We start from the raw sequence: 23,949 nt of genomic DNA on the forward strand, positions 1-23,949 counted from the left end.
AATAAACTCATCATAGATACCAGGATTTAAATTTTGTATTTGTGCCAGATGCACATTTTGTTTACAAAGACTCATCAGTGACGCATCAATCAAAAAAAGTTTAAAAGAACAGTATTATATGTAGGTCATGCCTTATTCTGATTATGTGTGAAAATTACAACAGGATTTATCAGACCAAGTTGAAAACTTCATTCTTAAAGTTTGATAGTATTTTTTTTTACCAGATGTAACATCTATTTAAATTCAAATGATGGGCCTACCATTTACCACTGTTCACAATTCTGTCTTCCTTTCCTCAAATGTAAACCTACTGGTTATGTAATTTGCCTTTTCAGAATCTAAAGGACTGGGTTATCTCATTGTTCGTACACCAAAATGAAAATAATGTTACACCATTGATTGAATTTCCATTGATTAGAACATTCTAAACCAATCACAATGTTTTGGTGTACACTTTTAAAAATATTACCCAGAATGCATTAAATTCTGAAACAGTGAATACCATGAGCAGAGTAGTATCTGTACCTGTTTGTGAGAACCTAAGAACACCACCAGTTTTTAGTGAAATTCCTTTTGCTATTAAAGACTTTTATTTTCTATGTTGTGTGTTTTTCTATGTTGTGTGTTTTTCTATGTTGTGTGTTTTGTAATGTTTTTGTTTGTCTTTTGGTCCTTTTTTTTTAAACCATTATGTTGTCAGTTTATTTGTTACTTTTGCCACTACTTTTTAAACCTGATTTTTTGTTCATTGCTCAACAATCTTAATTATAAATGCATACATGAGACTGTTTTTTTTTGTTTGTGTAAATGGTTTTACACTAGTCATTTTCGGGGCTTTGCATAGCTTGCTGTTCAGTGTGAGCCAAGGCTCTGTGTTGAAGATCTTTCTTTAACCTATAATGGTTTACTTTACAAATTGTGACTTTTTGTGATGGAGAGTTGTCTCATTGGTACTCATACAACATCTTCTTATATCTACAAACATTTGTGAATTTAGAGTAAATATCCAGCCCTGCTGATGAATAGAAATCAAACAAAGGAAATAATTGATATGAATTTAGTATGAAATGATTATGATTACAATGAGATTCTACAGTTCTATATAAAACTAGGTCATGTTTGTCTTCTCCGTAAAATATATCGTCCTTTCTGTAGTTGTGATAGATATATCTTTATCTTTGAACTGTCTGATAACTTTCGTACATAAATCTAAAAATTAGAAGAAGAAAATATATAAAAAATTATTCAATCACCTTAATTTCAATGATAAAATCAGGAATATGCAACAATTCAAAAGTAAGAGGTCTTTTTTATTTTGTAAAATTCTTTAAAGAGAAGAAAAGTAAGATGAATTGCAGCTATTGTAAATAGTCATTCATGAAGCAAAATGGTAAAAATAATGTGTTATTTGTTCAAATTATAGTCAAATTAATATGAGTTCCTTCTAAACATGTTCCATAATAGTTCTTTGTGACCAAGACTTAGTCCTGGTATTGTTTGCAAATTTTTATTTGTTAATATTTGTTTTTTCCCCTTCCTTTTGAATATGTAGACTCATCATCATATCCTCTCCATTTTAAACCCATATATCCATAAATAAATAAATAAATGAAATGGGTAACAGTCAACATGCATACAAATCAATAAAGATTGTTATATTTAAAATCTACTGTTTATTCATTTATTTTCGTGGGATAACAATTTTGATGGATTTTGAAGGTAAACTATGAATTTAGAAATTCAAGGAAATTCATATTTTATAGAGGTTTTTGTACTGACTTTGGCTAAACCTTGAAAATAAAAGATTTTGTCAATCCCAGTATTTAAGACTGGCAAATTGAGTGGCAATAATGAATAGTCAATTTAACAAATATTGTCTCCAATTTTTTATTTTCTTTTGTCAAAGGGAGACAATTGTATTGACAAGGTCCTTCCAAAGAGTTAATTCCCTTTGCATAAATCTGAACTTTGATTCAATGTATGAATTCCCAAATCAATTGTTTTACACCTACCTCCTGTGTCCCTATAGCGGTGATCACACCATTAAGTTTTCCAATGTCTTTCCCTTCAATAAATACAGGTTGATTTCTGTGAAACCTAAAAAAGAAATAAAAAACAAACATTTTATATCAGTATCATCTGAAAATATAATATCACATTGGTATATTACATGGAATTCATAATGTTGTGCCCCTTTTTGTCAAGTTTCACTTTAAATGTTTGCAATGATAATTTTTATCACTCCTCATCCTCAAATTATTCAATCAGGTTAATACCTATTAGAACAATAATTTGAAATGCTGATTTTCCATCAAAGTGTATATTTCTATCCGGCAACTCCAGCTTTGTCAGCTTATAAAAAACTGGCATAAAATAGCAAAGTGTGCTGAAAGTGGCATTTAACATCGCAATCCAACAATCAATAAACTCATCATAGATACCAGGACTAAATTTAGTATAGGCCAGACACGCGTTTCCTCTACAAAAGTCTCATCAGTGACACTCGAATCCAAAAAAGTAAAAAAGGCCAAATAAAGTATGAAGTTGAAGAGCATTAAGGACCAAAAATCCTAAAAGTTTTGCCAAATACATGTACAGCTAAGGTAATCTATGCCTGAGAATCCTTTACATCACATAAACCATACATGAATCTCTTCTGGATGAAGGTTAGGTGAAAAAGCTTCTTTCTTTTAAATTTTGTTGGGTTATTGTCTATTATATATTCAGCATGTTAATCTACATATTTATTAATAAGTTGGAGAAAGTGATTGATGAGGGCTTTATCTTGAAAGCTTAATGTTTTATTCTATAATCTTGAAATAATCTTATATACATCAATCGTTGTAGATCTATTTAAATTCCACCTCTACAAATGAAACCATCAAAAACAATTTAATTTTTTTTTCTCTTTTTCTAGTTTCACCCTGGCATTTTCAAATACTCTTTCATAACAAAGCTGCTTTCTCTAGAATTCATATCTTTTAATTTTCTTACCATCTTTTGTCATAAAACAACCTGCCATCTTCAATTTTCAGTTCTGAATTATTTTCTATAGGACTTGGCGGGGATGATGTTATTTTCTTGGTAAATGGTTTACCACTGACTTTGTTGATGATTCGTAAATCGTCTATGATATCTGCATCATCCAAATAAAAGTCTATCTGCAGTTAGATCAGTTAAGAAAAAAAATCACACAGATTAATGAATTTAACCCTTTCCTCCATTGATTTTTTTTGTTGCACACTTGATTCGCATAGGATTTCTTTAATAAACTGCTAAAAATATGCTTTAAAGTATAAATACATTGTGAAAAACAACTATTTCATCAAATAAATTTAAGTTGGATATTCCTATGATATTCCTTTTCATATTGGATACAAATTTTATCAAGTCTACTGCAGACACTTAGTAGTCAAAGTGTTTCAACTGAGGTAATACACAGGTGTCATTATGGAGCAAAGGGGGTGGCGTCAAAAGGCATCATTATGGAGGAAAGGAGTTATTTCAATATTCCCATTATCTTATGAGGTTGATACATCATGAAATTTGTATCAAATGAGTTTTTGAAACTTTTTTGACTTTAAAAGAAGATATTTATACCCTATATTTGAAAATATTCACAAAGCATTGTAACTTTATGAAATATCACTATTTTTAAATTAATGTTTTGAAATATAAAGGATTGTGTATATATAAAGCAATTCCCAATTACAGTATTTCAAATATATAAGAATCAGATTTCTAGCACATGATTTTAGAACTAAAAGGATATCTGGTGAGGCTTTCCGTCTTTTCTCAGGTAGTGGCATGGGGTCATTAGGTCGTCTCCTCAGTCTACGGGTTGATGGTGCTTTGGTTTCTAAAGTATCAGATAACATAAAATCTGAAATGGAAAAAAAATATTCAATTAAACAACAGGACTTGAAATAAAATTCTCAAACCACTTGCCTGATGGCAAGAGACAGCAACTTGTGTAGCACCTCTAAAGCTTGCTTTACTTAATTAACAGCCCTCCCCCTTTTTCCTTCCAAAAAGCTTTCATTTTTTATGTGTATTGAATATACAATTATTTATGCTTATTATAACATGTATGAAATGTCATTCTGAAGGTATAAATCTAATAAATTTTGTAAAGACTTATTTTTAAAAAGCTCAGCATAAAACTGTAAGTTGCTTTCAAATTGAGTATAAATCTGTTGAAAATGTATGAAAATATCATGTTCTTCAACAGTAGATGCAAAAATCTTTTATAAAGCATTGTATTTTTGACCAAAGAAAATTAAGATGCACAAGTTAAAAAAAAGTTCACACTACACAGTACAAAGGAGCCTGCTTTGACCAAAGCCTGAATATATATCAAAGCTCTTTGATCAGAACAAACAGTGAAAACTTTTAAGTAATTTAACATGTATGAACAGTTTAATGTTTTATAATCTTCAATAAAACTGAGTTTTCACTGTAGATTTTAACAGTTTTATGCAAACATAATCTTCAGTAAAATCAAGTTTTCACTGTAGATTTTAACATGCAAACATAACCTTCAGTATAACTGAGTTTTCACTATAAATTTTAACAGTCATATGCAAACATAATCTTCAGTATAACTGAGTTTTCACTGTAGATTTTAACAGTTTTATGCAAACATAATCTTCAGTATAACTGAGTTTTCACTGTAGATTTTAACAGTTTTATGCAAACATAATCTTCAGTTAACTGGGTTTTCACTGTAGATTTTAACAGTTTTATGCAAACATAATCTTCAGTATAACTGAGTTTTCACTGTAGATTTTAACAGTTTTATGCAAACATAATCTTCAGTATAACTGAGTTTTCACTGTAGATTTTAACAGTTTTATGCAAACATAATCTTCAGTAAAACAAAGTTTTCACTGTAGATTTTGACAGTTTTATGTAAACATAATCTTCAGTAAAACAACCAACAATCAATCAATCTTCAGTAAAATAAAGTTTTCACTGTAGATTTTAACAGTTTTAAGTAAAAATAATCTTCAATAAAACAAAGTTTTCACTGTAGATTTAAACAGTTTTATGTAAACATAATCTTCAGTAAATCCCGTTTTCACTGTAGATTTTAAACATACTACTTCCTGTGAGATCCAATGAGTGTCTTTCACTTTCTATCAGCTTTGATTTGTCTTCATATTCAAGTATCAAACTTTCTTTTAAGTCAATCTTCTTTTCCTGAAATGTAGAAAAACAAAAATTGATACGAGTGTCTTTCACATACCATGAAATGATTTACTTGGACATGGAAAATTGAAATGAATGCAGACTTAAAATAGGGTATTCACAATCAAATCATAAACTAGGTCAACTTCTATATAAAAGATAAATTGATTAGACTGTTGATTTAATGAAAATTAACTGCTCTTTCAACAGACCCCAAAATTGTTATTTATAACATAATCAAAGTTTTGATAAATTGTCAAATGCAGATTTCATAAATTGATTTTCCAAAGGCCACATATTTGAAAAAAACTAGATGCAGTTATTATTGTATTTTCTGACTCAATTTTTCTTGGTAATTTTTTGTCAGTAGGTTACTGTCTAATTAAATTATACCCTATGTCTTCATTTATTCTTAATTGACCTATACCAGTGTATTTTGAGTGTATTTCTTGGTATTTACAGTTTGTAAAAAAGTTTTAAAATAATCTACCTCAAAATCTTTAGCTGTAGCTTTTTTCTCCTTTATATATTCTCTTTCAACTACTTCTAACTGAAATAAAAATTCAAGACAATCAAGTAAATTAAATAACATTCTAAAAACCTCAAGTGTTCTTTACAGACACAACATATTTTCTTCATACTAAACAAGAAATTTTGATAAAAATTTGACAAAATATTAACTTTTGACACTTGGTCAAATGCATAAAATTTTTAAAAAAAATATAGACTTTATAAGAAATATTTCATTGGGTATATTGCAGTTTGACAAACACTAAAGAAGTTTACATTTCCTTAACAAAAGAACACTCAGGTGATCTTTACAGAGTTATCTCCCTGTAGTGTGAGGTACCACTTTAAACTGTAATCCCCTTATGCATACTGACATATAAATTTACATCTGCTCTCATTTAACCATTCTAAGATACACAATATTCCTAATTTTACACCAAACATTTTACAAATCATATTTTTTGTTTAAATCTCACCTCAAAATCTCTCCAAATTTCATTGATTCTTATTCTTTCTTTATATTGTTGCTCAATTTTCCGTCTTTTCTTGATATATTCTGGCAAGGTTCCATCTTGTAGTTGTTGCAGCTGTTTCTTTAAATGTGCTAACTTATCTTGGTACATTCTACAACGATAGAATAAAACTCATTTTAATGTGACACAACTTGATTTCATCAAAAATCTATTTCTTGTGATAAGAATAAATCTCAGTGTGGAACCTAAAGACGACAGTCATCAGACATTCATATCATCATATAAATTTGATGGCGTGGGACAGTTTCATATTAATTAATTTGCTATTTTATTTAAGTTTTAACAAAGTAAGTAAGTTGTCTCCCCTTTATAGATGAAATGTAGGATCAAGATAATATTCCTTCCTGCATATATACTATGCAATGTTCATCAAAATCTAGCAGTTTAGGAGAAATTGCACTTGAAAAGGCACATCAACATATTAAAAGACAGTAAGGCGTAAAAAAAAATAATATAATAGCCTTTCAAGACGTCACAATTATTTGGACTAAAATCAAATTTATTTCATTGTGTAATCATACGTTTTTTGATTGAGTTAAGTCTGCCAATTGATATTTTATTGTATATTTTTCTATGTTGTGATGTTATGCTATTGTTTCAGAAAAAGGAAGAAGGTTTGGATCCATTAAAACGTTTAATCCCGCTGCAAATGTTTGCACCTGTCCTAAGTCAGGAATCTGATGTACAGTAGTTGTCGTTTGTTTATGTAATATATATGTGTTTCTCGTTTCTCGTTTTGTTTATATAGATTAGACCGTTGGTTTTCCCGTTTGAATGGTTTTACACTAGTAATTTTGGGGCCCTTTATAGCTTGTTGTTCGGTGTGAGCCAAGGCTCCGTGTTGAAGGCCGTACTTTAACCTGGTTTACTTTTTAAATTGTTATTTGGATGGAGAGTTGTCTCATTGGCACTCACACCACATCTTCCTATATCCAGTTGAACAGATTTATTCCAAATTCCACCATAAAAATTTGTTTGCACCAGTAAATGAATATATATACGTATATGAATATATGTACCTACTAAGAATTAATAATTAGCCTCTGATATAATAAGGATTAACATGTTTAATGGATTTGAAATTTATTCATATAATTTTTCTTGCATAAATGACAGTGCATCATAAGCCTCTCAAGGCTGGTTGGTATAAATATACATGTTAATTGACTGCTAATGTTTAAAATTGTAATATATTGTATTTCATGTATATGTACCAAGTTGTACTTTAAAATAAAAATATCTATCTGTTTATCTATACCTATGACTAAGTCAAACTGGTCTGTCTTTAAGAATTCAGGAACAAAAAAAATATTGTCGACGTACAGACTTTTACAATGAGCAAAGCCTTATAACGGATTTAAGTTTTTTATTCAATTTTGAATTTATAGCCAAATAAGGTAAACAATCATAATGCTAAAATTCCTGTTACTGAGATGCATTTTTTAGTAAGTAGAAAACCCTGTATTTCCAATCTTTGCACATTTTATGAACCTTAATTAACAGATAACGGTTGCATTACTGTTAATTAATGTCCTGACAAGAGGGGTGATTACTATACTGGTCCTATCCCGGAGGACAAAAATCAACATACTGTTCTTTAATTTCTGTATATTCTGTTTCTTGTTTGGCCTGGTCTGTTTCACTGGCATCTTCGGTATCTGAAAGTGAATGAAAGTGAACAAAATTAAATAAAATTAAATTGAATATTTCCAATTATCGAATCTGACCTTGTATATATGATCTTATTTCAGAAACAAAGTACTTAATTCCATAAAAAGAAACATAGCCAATCTAACTAACTATGTATGCACTCTGCATATATAATATCAAATGTTAGGAAAAGTTAGATAAATTATTCACTACTAGTATATATAGCTATAGGTAGTAAATTTTAGAGTGAATATGATTTCAATTACCAGATTTTAACCTATCATTTTCTTCAATGAATAAAATTGAGAATGGAAATGGTGAATGTGTCAAAGAGACAACAACCCGACCAAATAAAAAAAAAACAGCAGAAGGTCACCAACAGGTCTTCAATGTAGCGAGAAATTCCCGCACCCGGAGGCGTCTTGCAGCTGGCCCCTAAACAAATATATACTAGTTCAGTGATAATGAATGCCATACTAATTTCCAAATTGTACACAAGAAACTAAAATTAAAATAATACAAGACTAACAAAGGCCAGAGGCTCCTGACTTGAGACAGGCGTAAAAATGCGTCGGGGTTAAACATGTTTGTGAGATCTCAACCCTCCCCCGATACCTCTAACCAATGTAGAAAAGTAAACGCATAACAATACCCACATTAAAATTCAGTTCAAGAGAAGTCCGAGTCTGATGTCAGAAGAGGTAACCAAAGAAAATAAACAAAATGACAATAATACATAAATAACAACAGACAACTAGCAGTTAACTGACATGCCAGCTCCAGACTTCAATTAAACTGACTGAAAGATTATGATTTCATCATATGAACATCAGGCACAATCCTTCCCGTCAGGGGTTTAGTATCATACCATCATAACATATATGAGAAGAACATAACCCGTGTCATGCCAACAACTGTTTTTAGAATAAATGTGTTTAGATCCGACGCAAAGACCTTATCAGTGTCAGACTCTATATTAACGCCAAAATATGCAATCTTTAATGACTTGACAACAGTATCGTAATTATATCCCTTCTTAATAAGTCTATTCAAAGGTTTTGAAGGTTTCTGAGGTGAATACTGACACCTACATTATTTCAGGAATCATGGCATTTGTTTTAATTATCCCATGGCATTTGAAGATTCTGATGTTGTTTTACTGGGTTAAGGAAGACAATATTGCATACTAGTATATAATATTATCTAAGATATAACAATGACAAAGTCCTTGATTGGCTAAAGACAACCCCCAAAATATACCTCATTAAACTGCAATAAGGGGGTTAGGAGTTGAATACAGATCTATATAAAATGAAACGCCTCTCTACCCCCAGATAAAACAATGACAAAGTATATGATTTCCTTATTAGGAAACATTTTGACCTAAAAACATAATAGGTGCTCATTTTTTTCTTCAAAACAATTAAAGAATTTTAAGATAAATAGGGTCAATCATGAAAAAAATTCGAAGAGTTTCATTAAAATTCTGATTAGTCATTTAGAAGGACAAAATGTGTTCAAAGGTGTGACCTTTATTAACCCCCCCCCCCACACACACACACGCACACAAACAAACAAACTTCAGATTTATAAAGCAATTAAATTGAAGGTAGGTACAATGTACAAAGGTAGAACTTCTTTGCAAGATTCTGGAAATGTTTCACAAAATTCATACAAAAGTAAGAACAAGGAGACAAACTGATATATTCCAATCAATATATTGACCACTTCAAAAAGTTAAAGGTATAAAAATAGTTGTTTAATTACTAAATTCATTTTTTTTATCAATGACAAGAGGAAACAAAACTTCAATATAATAATCAAACTTGTATAATTTAACTAATAATACTATAACACCTTTATGAGTAATGTTTATTTAAATAGTCATAAAGTTATTTTATCAGTATACATCTCGATACATAATTAAATCATTTATATGTACATTTGTTTCATTCTGGATGATTCCTTTAAATAAGTTATTTATAGACGGAATGCAGATTTGTCATAAAAACAAATATATGAATATGTATATAGTACACTTAAATAGTACAACAAATTTCATGAATTAATGTACCATATCTCTTCTTTTCTATAAAATTCCCTGCATGTTGCACAATTCAATTTTAAGCTGAATTTGATAGATAATTGATACTCTTTTTTTTTAAGTTCAAGGCTCTTTTAAAATATGAAACGTACGTGAAACATAAAGCTTTTTATCTGCTCATTTAAATAAACAAATAAAGATAAACAGGATAAATATCATCCCTAAAATATTCAATTTAAAACTTAAAGTTATTAAACCAATCTGTCAAAGAAAAATAATAAATTGCTGACATGTTAAAATGTAAAGTACCTGTGAAGTCACTCATCACAAGACTGGGAAATTCCCTGCAGTGTAAGGGAGATAACTCAAATTATAAAATGATGATTATCTCTAAAATTAGCTTTGTCAGGCCAAATAAATATAAATGTGTGGTTCCAGTTACCCTATAGATAGAAACACTACTTTTTAGTCTTTATAATAGCTTACCATAACAATATTCTTTGTCATTTTTCATTGAGTACTGCTAAAGTGACACTTTGACTCATATATTCTCAAAGTAAAAAAAAACCCAACAACATAAAAATTAAAAAAATAATCCCATTATTCCCTATATACATACACTATCATTTTTTTGTAAGATGTAATTGGAACTACACATAATATTTTATTTGGCCTCATTACTTTTTTGCCTTGCCAAAATATTTTGTACTTGTATATATATGGTTCATCAATCTTTATGATATTTTTCCCTCTCTTATTGATTTCTATAACTGATTTTGACATTTAACCATTTAATACACACATGTATATATATATCTATTTAAATTAGACCCTTTTCTATCATAATCTTGTAACCCTTCAGCATTCCTGATGAAGCTCAGGTTAAACCAGAAAAGTGCTATTGACTCATGAAGTTTAAAACTTCCTGTTTTCACTATTTGATTAATTCCAGTATACATGTACATGTATATAAAAACCAGATGCTCCACAGGGTGTAGCTTTAAACGACCCCAGAATTGCTGTTAAAGTTTTCATGTATATTATTCTAATAATGTTTTGATTGGTTTTCATTTTAAATGGTTGAACACCCTATGATGATCTAATAGTTGTTAATTTCAGTGTCATTAGTTATTTTAATATTATAAACTTACATTTAATCATTAAATGTAAGTTTATAATTAAATTAAATTAATGTAACCCACAGGTAGTTTTTGATGTTCATAATTAAAAAAAAAACCAAAAACTAAGAAGTCATTATACAAGTATTAAACAAGTTGTTTTTTAATCCACAGATAAGGATGAAAACAAATCATTGTTATTTAAATTGTTTTCTGCTTAACCATTGTCGTTCCTGTATAATGACAGCTAGCAACATGTTTACTAGCAATGACTTATGCATGTTATATATGTATTATAAGGTTTAAAAAAATAACAATTAACATATATCTTAATTGTGATTTCTTAAGTTTGTGACATCTTCTGAACTCATTAAAATTGGAAGACTTCATTAAGTGAATTATTTTATACTTATGTCGGCCATCTTGAATTTGGCGGCCATATTGGATTTTTTTTCCCATGGCTCCATATCTGAATTTTGTCTATACCCCTTAATCTTTCACTATGCCAAGTTTCATGCTTTTACCATAAAGTGATCAATTATTCTGATATCCACTGGACTATTATACATATGTGCAGTTGAAATGAAGAAGTTACATGTACTGTACACATTGTTTAGAACAAAGTTTTTGTTGGAACTTCTATGATTCTGTAATGGCGACCCTGTGTTTTGGAACAGTATTATGTTCCTTTAAAATGGACTATTGTAAAATTAACATTTAATTACTATTGTTACTATGAATTATTGATAAAAATTGTTGTTTAACATTTCAATCATATTAAGTTACATTATTGTGCTATAATTCCTTGAGTTTATTCTCAGATTTTGTTGAATATGCAACTTATAATTTAGTTATAGAATGTTTATATTTGAATAATAGTATTTGTTAAATATTTGTATTGGGCTACTGCCGACCATGCAAGGGCTGTATAGCCAGTCAAGGTCATTACCAAAGATGGCACCAAAGAGGTTTGTCTCATGGTGTTTTTATGTAAATAGTAAATAAATAATTTTAATGATAAAAAAAAAAAAAAAAAAGGTCATTAAAAACTTCCATTTGATGTTGTATTGGGCTTGTTTTCATAAGCCACTTTGGTTGATATAACGACCTCTCAATTTAGCTTACTGGTCTTGCACAGACCTTGGTCACCGTCTACCACAAACCTCAGTCATGGTCTTCATGAAAGGTCTAGCACAGACTTTGCTGACTAACTGGTCTTGTACAGACATCACTCACTGTGTACACGAAAGGTGTAATGCATTTCACTGCATCTAGACACAATGTCACTATTGTGTCTAGAATTATAATGCATCTAGACAAAGGTTAAAATGACAGATTTATAAGCTTTGTCACTTTTATGTGAATTTTAACTTGCTTTTCTGACATATTCATGTTTCATGTTTTTATCTTTACAAATTTTTTATATTTGTTGGATTTATATTTAATTTGCTAATAAACTATGAAAACTTGCTAGTGTTAAGTTTTGCAAAGCCAAATATGAAGGATCAGAGACTCAGGGCTTCGAGTGGAGGATAGAATATGTAAATTATGTAACACTGAAGTTGAAGATGAAATTCATTTTCTTCTTCAGTGTCCTGTTTTAGAAAATAAAAGATCTGAATATATAGATTACTTAAATAAGGTTAACAAAAACTTTAAAAGCCTCCCAAATAAATCAAAATTAATATGGTAAATGTCATCTGAGAATAATGTTATAATTTAAAAAGTAAGTTTATTATTGTGTACTTTATTCAAAGAGAGAAATCAATTCTAGATACAGTTTAGTCACCAGTAGTTTGTCCATCTATATTATATATTGTAAAACTATATATATATATATATTCATCTATTTTGCAGATATTATTTGGGTGAAAAAGACTTGACTTTGTTTAATTGTTAAATAATCAATGTAATCAATATGTAATCACTTGTATGAAATTGAACTTAATTGTACTGCTCAAATTATTGGGCGTCATAATTGACAATAAAAAACTTTGTATTGTATTGTATTGTATTATATATTATTATACATGTTTTAACGTTGTTTTATGTCAGATTTATTTGAATGGAGATAACAAAATTGTATTTTAACATTTAAGTTCTGCTGACATCATTTAGTGATTTGATGGTCGAAAATACCCGTTTACCATGTTCACTGTCCCCACTAACGTGTCGCTAGTAAACTTAATTTGTGACCATCAAATCACCGATTGACGCTGTCGTAGCTCAAAATACAATACACTTATCTCCTAATTTTAAGGGGGACTTAAATTATTATATATTTTTGACACAATTCGTTAAATTACATATATATCCAGGTGTAATGATAAGTCGTTATACTAAGGCTATTTTTTTCTTTTTTTTTCTGTAGACTTAGCTTTAATTTTTTATAACCATGCATTGGCAAGCTTGATAACTCGTAATTGTTTGTCAGTAACTAAATGTACAATGATGTCCCATACGGAACCTTCTGACCTTGTTTGTTTACATTAAAATTTCAATGGCGTCAAAATCACGTGATGTCAGTTCGTTATATCCAATCAAATTGCTCTACTGTCAATTAGGGGATTTTTCAGTCTACAGCAATTACGTTATTTCTTTCTGGGATATTGCTTCAAAATAGTTTGCAATAGTCCTGGGTTTTATTTAACAGGAAAACTCTTTTTTTGCCATCCCTTTTGACATCAAGGGAATTTTGTATGAATATTTACATACAGTCATGATGGTCAGAATATCGATCTTTTTATAATGAATAAAAAGAAAATTCTATGAAAAATAAATGTAAATGGTTTCTTATTAACCAACTCTATATGCCTGTTCAAAATTATGGCATGGGCATCGTTTTTTCATATAGTTTTCCTTTCATTTTGGTTGAGCTTTTTTCGCGGGAAAATCGAGAAAGAGGTAAGGAGCATGTCATTTTTAAATTCCTAAAAATACGTTTTGCTTGACCTATATTGCCTGCCACAAGATTGATGACGCTGAATGGAATGTACACATAGCAATGGAGGCCGGAAATGGGATTTTGTGAAGTTCTAGAATGTTTTTAAATATTCGGAAGTTGGGATTGAAACGGGCATTAGAAAATTGGCATTTTTTGGCAATAATTGAGAACAACAATGAAAACTTACCTTCAGAAATGTTTTTTTATTCAAAAGTGCAGAAAAAACGTATTTTGCACTGTTTTTCTACGCCAGAAGTACCGTAGTGACATCAATGCGGAGTTTCCCCGTGTGTTAAGTTCAAACACAAATACCTAACGAACTGACAAGATGAACGATCTTAGACTACGGTAGGATATACCATGTATACCTAAGTGATTCATGGCCGAAACGTCTAAAATGCAAACCAAACAGAACACAAATATTGCCGCTGTCAGAGTTCGGATGGTTTAGGACTTCCCAAATGCAATGCAATAACGAGATAAAAGTCACAGCATAAACTATAACAACACAAAGCCACAATGCTTGAAAAAAGTACCTCTCTCAGGGTTGAGTGTCTGAGTCCTACAACTAAACACCTTTTGCATTCACACAAAAAATAATAAAATATTGAGCAGATTAAATATTCACCTTCGTCAGTTGCTTGTGCTTCCATATCATCGCAGTCAAAGCTGTCAACCTCTTCAAAATCTGAATTATTTTCGTCCCTGGAAGAAGCGTACGAGGCCATGGTTTGTTGATTTATTTTACTTCCGGTGTAAGTAAAATCTTCAGATAACAAGTTAATTTTTTGAAAAAAAAATCCTATTGTAAAATCAACGAATCAGATATAAAAATGTGTATATTTAACTAAATAAAACAAAATTTATATAGTGTCTGAAGAAATTAAAAGAGAAATATTATAAAATTGGTATTGATATCTTTTACTTTTTACTTTTATCTTATTCTACGTGGATTTTTCAACATCCGGTGTAAACATTGCACTACACAGCCATGGCACAAACATTTCAGCAAGAATACATGCAAATGCCGCCCGTTACTCGGGCTTACACAACAGCATGTGTCATCACAACGATAGCTGTGGTATTATTCTTGTTCAGTTTTACTTAAAAGTTTAATACAAGCAACATAATGTAGGACTGTAACACAACCTCTAATCTCTGATAAAATTCCCCTATAATCATGTACATGTAAATTCAACTATAAGTTCGATCCACATGGCTACGGATAAGGCATTTAGTTACAGTCTCAGTCATTACAACTGAACGGCTGTTCTGGGTTAGCTCCTCTATATGTCGAGTAGGATCTGCCTACCCTTTCGGAGCACCTGGTATCACCCATATTAGCTCCGTTCGCGCCCAATATACTTTCGCACCCTACACGTTCGCACCTCGCATGTTCGCACCCAAGGTCCGTTCGCGCCCAATTTTAATTCAAATTCCAGTTGGATAATTGGAAAATCATGATAGTTGTTTTTAATTGCTTTCCTGTAAATACTGAATGTATTTATAGCTTGGTATGAGTAAAAGATTGAAGATTTCAAATGAAAAACACAAAAGATAATTATTTTTAACAGCTTGGTCCCTTTGATAAAATAAAATAAAGTAATACACTATTTTAACCAAAACATGATCAAACATGATAAAATTTATTCAACACACAAAAAAAAACGTAGTCAGAATCTCACTCGATTTTGAAACAAGTCAATGAAACAAAGTCTATAGCAATACACTAACCAAAACATGATTAAGAGTTATTCAACACAAAATAAAACGGTGACAGAATCCCACTTTTTTGTTAACAATACACTATCGATCACTATCCATGACCAAAGCATAATTTACTCAAGACAACAAAATAAAAAAGGCTGTCACTTTATTTTGAGACAACGAAAACAATTATACTTATAAGAATACTACTTGATAACAAAGTTATTTAACCCAAAACCAATTAAAATTGGGCGCGAACATGTAGGGTGCGAACAGACTTTGGGTGCGAACATGTAGGATGCGAAAGTGAAAGGGGGCGAACATGAGTGGGTGCGAACGTGAATGGGCGCGAACAGACACGGATTCTGGTATCACCCCTAGTTTTTGGTGGGGTTTGTGTTGTTTATTCTATATTTTTCTATGATGTGTCATATGTTCTGTGTTTGTCCTTTTCAATTTAAGCCATGGCGTTGTCAGTTTATTTTTCGATTTATGAGTTTGACTGTCCCTCTAGTATCTTTCGTCTTTATTCTATACCCTCTATCCTAGTCCAAATAATTATGACATCTTGAAAGTCTATTATATTTTTTTCTTGACGCCTTACATCATTGTAGGAAGGAGTCAAAGCAAAATTAGAAATAGCCTTCCAAGACGTCATAATTATTTGGACTACTGCTATCAACGATATAGGTTTACTCCAGGGTTTATTAATTGATGGATCAACGACACACTACTTTCGATGACAGAAACGGTTAACCAATTCAAATCTGTGCATAATGTTCTTAAAATTGTAGTTTTGCGTTATCTTGCATTGGCATTTGATCCTTAACACCCATTACAGGGGACATATTATGCTGACTGACTTCTAAGGGTCTGTATCATAGGTGTTGGATAATAGACAAATAAAGATAAAGATTCCTGTCATTATTATGACTATGTCTGAGACCTATCGACCAATACTTCATCATTGTGGTTAGTGGGCTGCCAAGCTGACCAACTTGGCCCTGAAAGCAGTCTTGGTATCTCACAAAAAACAAGATGGCTCACTCTTTACCAAAATGGTGCCTTCCATCTGTTCCTGACCAACTTCAGAAAATATTTAAATGCTCACCAAATGTATTCAGGCACTGCAAGATCTGTTAAGCCAGTCAAGGTCATAAAACACTTCCATCATCTTTATCAGGTTTATCCAGCCCCAAACTGATGTGTCCACTAGTCTATCAGGCCACAAGATCCAGCCCCAAACTGATGTGGCCCCAAAGTGATGCAGCCCCTAGTTGATCTGGCTCAAGATGATCCGTCCCAAGTGTACCTGTCCCAAGTCCATCCAGCCAAAAGTCCATCTGTCCCCATAAACATGAAAATAATAATATGAATAATCTTTATAAACTCCATGCCCAGTCTCCAGAGGATTTGGTGATATACATGTATTTGAAAACCTATTAACATGGAATAAGTAAAAAGTAGGCCAAATATTGAGGTAATATTCAGGTGAATTATATATTTTAAAAGTAAATTAGTGTAACTGGTTCCGTTTGTAAAATTTAATTCCAAGTAATCTTTATAATGACTTGTTTAATCAAGTCATTAGTCTATTAAGTATATATTAAGCATGCGCATGTTAAGTTAAATTATTCAACAATTGCCTGATGATTATGAACTACAGTAACGCTAGTTGTGTTGAGTTGTGTTGAGCATAATGTAACCACTTATTTCAGTCACTGAAATCATGATTGATAAAATTTGAATTCAATCACTGAAATGATGATTGAGAAAATTAACTTAATCAACAAGTCTGATTGATGCATTTGAATTTTCAAATTCCCATAACACTAATAACATGAATAATGGTTGTATTGTTACAAAGAGAAAAAACTCTAATTATTGTTATATTGTTACAAAGAGCAAAGGAACCTCAGTGCAATTGTAAGATGCCTTTTAGCACTGGCCTGATCGAAGTTCTTTGCAAAATAATGTTTGTTAATCTGTCTGTAGTTTTCAAGAATATTTGATCCATATAAAAGGTATTATACATGTACATGTGCACCCTTTTATTCATGCATTTCAGTTTCAAATTCACATACATCATTGTACATGTAGTACTCATTATTGTCCTAATCCTAATTTATCTTTTTTTTTCAGCAACTAGACATCATCACACCATTTCAAATTTATTTTAATCCAGATTTAATTTTTAGAAAGTTTCAGGTGAGCACATGATAGATCTATCTACATTGATGAGTCAAAATTATTTATAAATTAAAGTAAAGTTGAAATTAGAGGATAATGTTCTTCAAAATCAAAACGATATGTGTTTATATTTCATTTATCATATTAATGTGTCAAAAGTTGATTCAAATGTGAAATATTTCATAGCAACAGAAAAATCTAGATTTTCTTCAGAAAATGCATGCAGGATAAACAAAGAACACTTGTGATTAGAAAGAGAATAAGTACTGTTCTAGTTTACCGTTTACACACAAAAAAATCATAAATTTACAGTGAAAAAAAAGGAGAAAGAATTTATTTCCCAGAATTAATAATAAATAATACAAACTAATTGAAACAATGCATTCTCAGAAAGCATATTTCTTGTATAATGAATAGAGTTTACATACAAAATAAGTCATGTTTCTTGTTTTTGAATTGTAAAAATTTATATTATCTTACAATATATCAACAAACTTTGTTTATTTTTAGGTATGGAGATTAGTAACAAATTTTATGTATTTTGGACCAATAGGATTCAACTTTTTATTCAACATGATATTTGCCTACCGATATTGTCGGATGTTGGAAGAAGGATCCTTTCGGAACAAGACAGCCGATTTTTTCTTCATGATTTTGTTCGGTTGTTCAATAATGACTGTATCCTTTTATTGTGCTTATATAATAATATACCTAACAAAGCTTTTCAAATTAAGGAAGATTTTGCAAAATAAAAAATGCAATTTATATTTTTAGAGCCCTATTAAGTATTACATAGCTTATTTGTACATCTCAAAATCTATCATAACACTGAAATGTCAGATAAAAAAGAAGATGTGGTATGATTGCCAATGAGACAACTATCCACAAAAGACCAAAATGACACAAACATTAACAACTATAGGTCATGCATATCAAATAAAAGATTGCCAATTATTATTTTTTCCAAACATTGAAATTTTGAATTGATCATTGATTTGACAAGGTAATCTATGCAAAAAGATAATAAGAAGCTATTTTTATTTTTGCAGCTTGAAGTAAATCAGATGGAATAAATTGAAAAGAAAGAAAGTATTTGAAATATTTAGGTTATCTCCCTTGATGCATATTTTATCGTTTTAATGGGAGATAATCCTAAAGGTACAGAAATTTATAAGTTAAAAAAAATACTAAATACTTATTTATCTTGGTTTTGAAATCTTCAAGCAGTTTAATTAAGCTGGTATATATCAACACAGAGTGGCAGAGGCAGATTTAGGGGGGGGTTCCAGGGACCCCCCTTTTTGAGAAAAAAAATGGTTGCTTATATAGGGAATCACTGAAGCGTGACTGAAGTGGGCCCCCTCTTAGGTCAGTCAGTGGGCCCCCACTTATGAAAATTTCTGGATCCGCCACTGAGGGGTAAAATTAATCTGCAATTGAAAAAGTTGATTTTATGTTCAAGGCATAACAATCTCATTTTAAATAGTTACTTTTATGTTAGAGGCTCAACTCGCTCATATATAGAATTGATAAAATCAAATGTCAGAGTCTGCAGCTAGGAGTAAGAAAATAATTGATAAATTTAAAGTAAAAAATTCCCCTTTTTTGAAGGACATGTACCTTAAACTTGAAGCGATAGCCAAAAGTTCAAAACATTATTTTTCAGAACTAACATTTTAAACTTATGATTTTACTTTCCTTAACCTACTTTAAGATATTAGGATTAATTGTAAATATTGTATTTCTTGGTAGTGCTTTTACAATTATGTTAGTGTATTTATGGAGCAGAAGAAATCCATATGTGAGATTGAATTTCTTTGGACTGATGACATTTCATGCACCGTACTTACCGTGGGTGTTGTTAGGGTTTTCAGTATTATTAGGAAATTCAGTCGTTATTGATTTAATGGGTAAGTAAATTATACATATTTAGAAAAGTGGATTTTACAATTTTCATATACAGAAAATTCAGCAATAAATGACTACTGAAATTATTAATGCATGCATGTTTCATTGTAATTGTTGCCATCCTGATTTTTTAGCTTTTTTTTGCATTAGTAGAAATATTGAATATTTCTGAACTTTTTATTTCTGAAATATTTGTTGCATTAAAATTTATTATTTAGTACAATTTCAATGAGTTTCACCAGATTTCTATAGCTTTATTATAAGGGTTTTCAGTATTCTAAATATTAATAGGAAAATTTGTTTATAAATCTCCAAATTTTTGGTAAGATTTAGGAGATCAATATAGAAAAATATCAATATGACAGTAACTTACAATGAGAGTTCACAAAATATACATCTAGAAATGAAGTTAAAATGAGTTAATTGAGGTTTTCCAGGCATTTTAAAAGATTCGCCAGAAACACAAAATTAAAAGAATAGAAATATGAACATGGATAAATGCCTGGGTTGTTACTTTCTGGATACCATGCATAAACTTTTTGTAAGGAGCATTTCTTATGGTTACAAATTATTCACACTGGATATTGAAGAACGTTTTATAAACTTGTTTAGAAAAAAATATTTGATAACACAGTGACAAAAGTTTCAAGCTTTACATATTGCAAAGCAATGAGTAAAAAAACCTGAATTATATTTTTTTTTGTAAATGGGACATATAGATACAATAATTAGTATACTACACATATACTTTAATCTTTTGTAAATGGCAAAAAAAAAATGTTAACCTAGATTTGTAGTAAAAGGTATTCATAGAATAATTAAAGCATTTTACTATACATTGTTCAATTTACAAAATCCTGTACAGCTTACTCTGCATTTTCATTTTATATATCATTACAAGCAGTCAGGGGTACTACTTATACAAGTGTATTTTATTTACTTGAAGAAGTAAAAAAAAAAATACATATATAAGTAAATTTGTAGGATACTTATACAAGTGAATTTTATTTACTTGTATAGGTAAAAAAAAAAATGGCTGAGTTATGTCCCTTCGGCATTCAGATTTTTTTACTTGTATAGGTAAAAAAATCCTCCTTTCTTCTTTTCTTGAATTCTGAATAATTCTTTGCTCTAATAGAATTTTAAATTGTGTACTCTTTGCAGATGTCTTTACTAATCATTCAAGTGTAATTTCATGGACAATGAAAGTCCCATTTGTCTGTTATCTTCTTAACACTGCTCATTTACAAGCCCCAAAGGAGCAATTTTTGAAGGCCTTGCGCAAATATACAAGATCTTTGCTCAATCAGTTTCTTTGATGAATTAATGAGATGAAACATTGAACTTTAATGAAAAAATTTGAGCAAACCTGGGAAAAATCATTAAAAGCATGATTTTACATCTCAAAACTTGAGGATTTTTGTGGGATTGTAAGAAAAATTTACTTATACAAGTAAATTTTTCAGAAAATTAAGGGGAGATTATTCAAACATTATTTATTTACTTATATGTGTATATTTTTTTTCACTTCTTCAAGTAAATAAAATACACTTGTACAAGTAGTACCCCTGACTGACAAGAATCTTTTATTCATTATGAATATCATATTTTACAGGTATAGCAGTTGGCCATATTTATTACTTCTTAGAAGATGTTTTCCCAGAACAACAAGGAGGTTTTAGAATCTTAAAAACACCAAGATTTTTGTAAGTTATTTTATAGTTATTATTTAAAATAAATAATTAAAGACCTTCCTTTAATGCATAAACCTAGCATAGTGAATTAAGGCAACAGTAGTGTACCTATGCTCAAATCATGTAAATCAATTGGAACAGAGTTCTTGAAATATTTCTTCTTCTAGTGGTCCTAGAAGAAAACTGCTGGTTCTCAAAATTATTATTTTCTATTGCAAAATACCAAAATTTTGGGGGTCCTTTTGAAATTTTGGAGGTCAAAACCTTTGGAGCACCACTTTTCAAGAAGTCTGTTGGAAAGAAACAAATGAAAGTAAATATTAAAAACTGACAGAATCACATAGACTCTAAAAGTAGTACAACCTGGTGAATTCACAGTGTAAATATGGTAAGTGTTTCCTGCAATGCATTCATTACCCAGCATGCAATTTTACACTCAGTCATTATGTCACAATCTTGAATAGAACAGCATCAGTAAAATAACAGATCAGACAACCTTACTGTCCAGTATCTAGCATGTCTGAAGATAAAAGATTTTCAAATTTACAAAAAAAGTATTGTAAATCACAGAAAACTATAATTTTTGCTATGGCTTTCCACTATTTTGATCTGATGAGTGTATCAAATGGTAAGCCTTAACTTTTTAAAACTTAACTATTTAACCGATTATTTTGTATTTTGAAGATAAATGAACACATTTTTTTGGCAGTTTACAAATATGCATTAGGTAAATCCTAGATAGAAATTTATTGGTTGACGTCAATAACTTTTTAAACCTTATTTGAACTTTATGAAAATTATAAAAATTTAAGACAAAACCGTAAAATTTTAAAAAAATGGTAAATATTGTGAAACTCATCATAGCCATGATAACAGTAAAATATTAAGATGTCATAATGATTCCACTATTGTTATATTGTATCACACTTGACAGGTTCATGTGTTATTTGTGAGGAAGTTAAAATTAAATACATCTTGAATTAATTCCTTGTCTATACTACTGTGTATTCATTATTATTCTTTGAATACCAATTTTCATAGTTTTCGTGGGAACTGGTAAACCACGAAATCAAATGTTTGACGATTTACAATTTGCTATAGACTTTGTAAATAGAGATTGGCAAAACAACAAAATCAAATACACCCAAAAATCAAATATCCCTCAATCCACCAAAATTGATACTCACGAAAATAAATGAATCCACAGTAATGATAAGTGTTATTTTTCGACCAATCATAGTTACTTTTTGGTGATTTAGAAAAACATGAGTAAATGGAAAATATTTGTTTAAGCATACTGTAAGTCAGAGTTTATATTTTTTCGCAATAACAACCCATATACATTTTTGGTGCATTAACGATAAGTTTGCCATTCACACAATTTGATGGTGATATTGAAATAAGTGTAATTAAAACCCATTTTGAAAACTTTAATTATTACAGTATTTTTTAAACAGTGCATTTGTAAATTAACATTTATTATGATTTTATTTTTTCTTCTTACTTTTTTAGAACATACTTATTAGAAGGACCCACTGAGGACCCCAACTATAACCCACTTCCAGAAGAGAGACCAGGAGGATTCAATTGGGGAGAGGGACCAGAAGGGGATGAACAGTGACATTTTAAATAAATAATTTCATTTTACATATAGGGAGGAAGCAATTATCTTCATTTGAGTGATGTATGAATGAACATGTGTGGGGGGAAAAATGACATTAAAACGTTTGAAAGGGTGTTGTGGTGCTTGTTTTATGCTTATCTTATGAATATTGGTGACTGCAATTGCAAACACATTATAGAATTTATATTGAATTTAAATAAACAAAAAAACATTTATTTAACCTAATCAAATGGAGAATAAAAAAAAATGAATCAAGAAATTAAACTGATTTTTGAACACACTTGCATATCTTTCTTAATTTCATAATGATAATTATGATTTATGATACTGTTATGCAGTACACAAAACAAACAATTTAATTGTAATACTAGTGGAGAGTCATTAAGATATGTCACATGATAATCTGTCATACATGTGAGAGGTTTAGCTAGCTATAAAACCAGGTTCAATCCACCATTTTCTACATTAGAAAATGCCTGTACCAAGTCAGGAATATGACAGTCGTTATCCATTCGTTTGATGTGTTTGGACTCTTGATTTTGTCTTTTGATTTTGGACGTTCCCCTTTGAATTTTCCTCAGAGTTCAGTATTTTTGTGTTTTTACTTTTTATATGTAGCTGAGTCTTTCAGGTTAAACTTGTAACTTGTGTTCTATATCATAATAAAGCGTCAGTCTAAAAAAATGGACAATAGTATAAAATAGAAAGAAACTTCAAGGTGATCAAACCTAAACACAAACTGGTATGGTGTCTGCACCTGTTTCTAAAGCAATCTACATTCTGTTTCTCATGATAAAAAAGAAGTGTGGGAAAAAAAATTATAAAATATTTTGGAGC

General features: G+C 30.2%; 2 protein-coding genes across 4 annotated transcripts; one reads left to right on the top strand and one right to left on the bottom strand.

The window, feature by feature from the left end:
- Positions 1-1,043: 1,043 nt before the first annotated feature.
- On the bottom strand, positions 1,044-14,774 carry LOC134681402 (sin3 histone deacetylase corepressor complex component SDS3-like). 3 transcript variants are annotated; one of them, XM_063541013.1, is made up of 9 exons: positions 14,618-14,774; positions 7,825-7,891; positions 6,177-6,324; positions 5,681-5,740; positions 5,109-5,202; positions 3,773-3,883; positions 2,995-3,166; positions 2,013-2,097; positions 1,044-1,209 (listed from the first exon to the last, which is right to left on the bottom strand). In XM_063541013.1, the coding sequence occupies exons 1-9, from the start codon at positions 14,715-14,717 to the stop codon at positions 1,114-1,116; spliced, it is 933 nt and encodes a 310-aa protein (XP_063397083.1). In that variant the 5' UTR covers positions 14,718-14,774; the 3' UTR covers positions 1,044-1,113. The 3 variants fall into 3 exon arrangements, with proteins under 3 accessions (XP_063397083.1, XP_063397082.1, XP_063397085.1); XM_063541012.1 differs by having other exon boundaries at positions 5,103-5,202; XM_063541015.1 differs by lacking the exon at positions 14,618-14,774 and adding an exon at positions 10,237-10,282 and having other exon boundaries at positions 5,103-5,202.
- A 139-nt stretch (positions 14,775-14,913) lies between these two features.
- LOC134681403 (derlin-2-like) lies at positions 14,914-23,392 on the top strand. Its single transcript, XM_063541016.1, has 6 exons — positions 14,914-15,070; positions 17,839-17,904; positions 18,397-18,564; positions 19,601-19,796; positions 21,410-21,500; positions 23,001-23,392. The coding sequence occupies exons 1-6, from the start codon at positions 14,981-14,983 to the stop codon at positions 23,107-23,109; spliced, it is 720 nt and encodes a 239-aa protein (XP_063397086.1). The 5' UTR covers positions 14,914-14,980; the 3' UTR covers positions 23,110-23,392.
- The last annotated feature ends 557 nt before the right edge of the window (positions 23,393-23,949 follow it).

The sequence above is a fragment of the Mytilus trossulus genome, chromosome 8 (genome assembly GCF_036588685.1).
Source record: "Mytilus trossulus isolate FHL-02 chromosome 8, PNRI_Mtr1.1.1.hap1, whole genome shotgun sequence".
Classification (NCBI taxonomy): domain Eukaryota; kingdom Metazoa; phylum Mollusca; class Bivalvia; order Mytilida; family Mytilidae; genus Mytilus; species Mytilus trossulus.

Bases quoted from the DNA above. Each gene is read 5' to 3' on its own strand.
- LOC134681402 (XM_063541012.1), bottom strand. From the start codon at position 14,717: ATGGCCTCGTACGCTTCTTCCAGGGACGAAAATAATTCAGATTTTGAA. The intron at 5,203-5,680 runs GTAGATTATTTT...TCTACATTTCAG, and splicing joins CTACAGCTAAAGATTTTGAG to GAAAAGAAGATTGACTTAAA. The intron at 3,167-3,772 runs ATATCCTTTTAG...AACTGATCTAAC, and splicing joins AAGACGGAAAGCCTCACCAG to TGCAGATAGACTTTTATTTG.
- LOC134681403 (XM_063541016.1), top strand. From the start codon at position 14,981: ATGGCACAAACATTTCAGCAAGAATACATGCAAATGCCGCCCGTTACT. The intron at 19,797-21,409 runs GTAAGTAAATTA...CATATTTTACAG, and splicing joins AGTCGTTATTGATTTAATGG to GTATAGCAGTTGGCCATATT. The intron at 21,501-23,000 runs GTAAGTTATTTT...TTACTTTTTTAG, and splicing joins TTAAAAACACCAAGATTTTT to AACATACTTATTAGAAGGAC.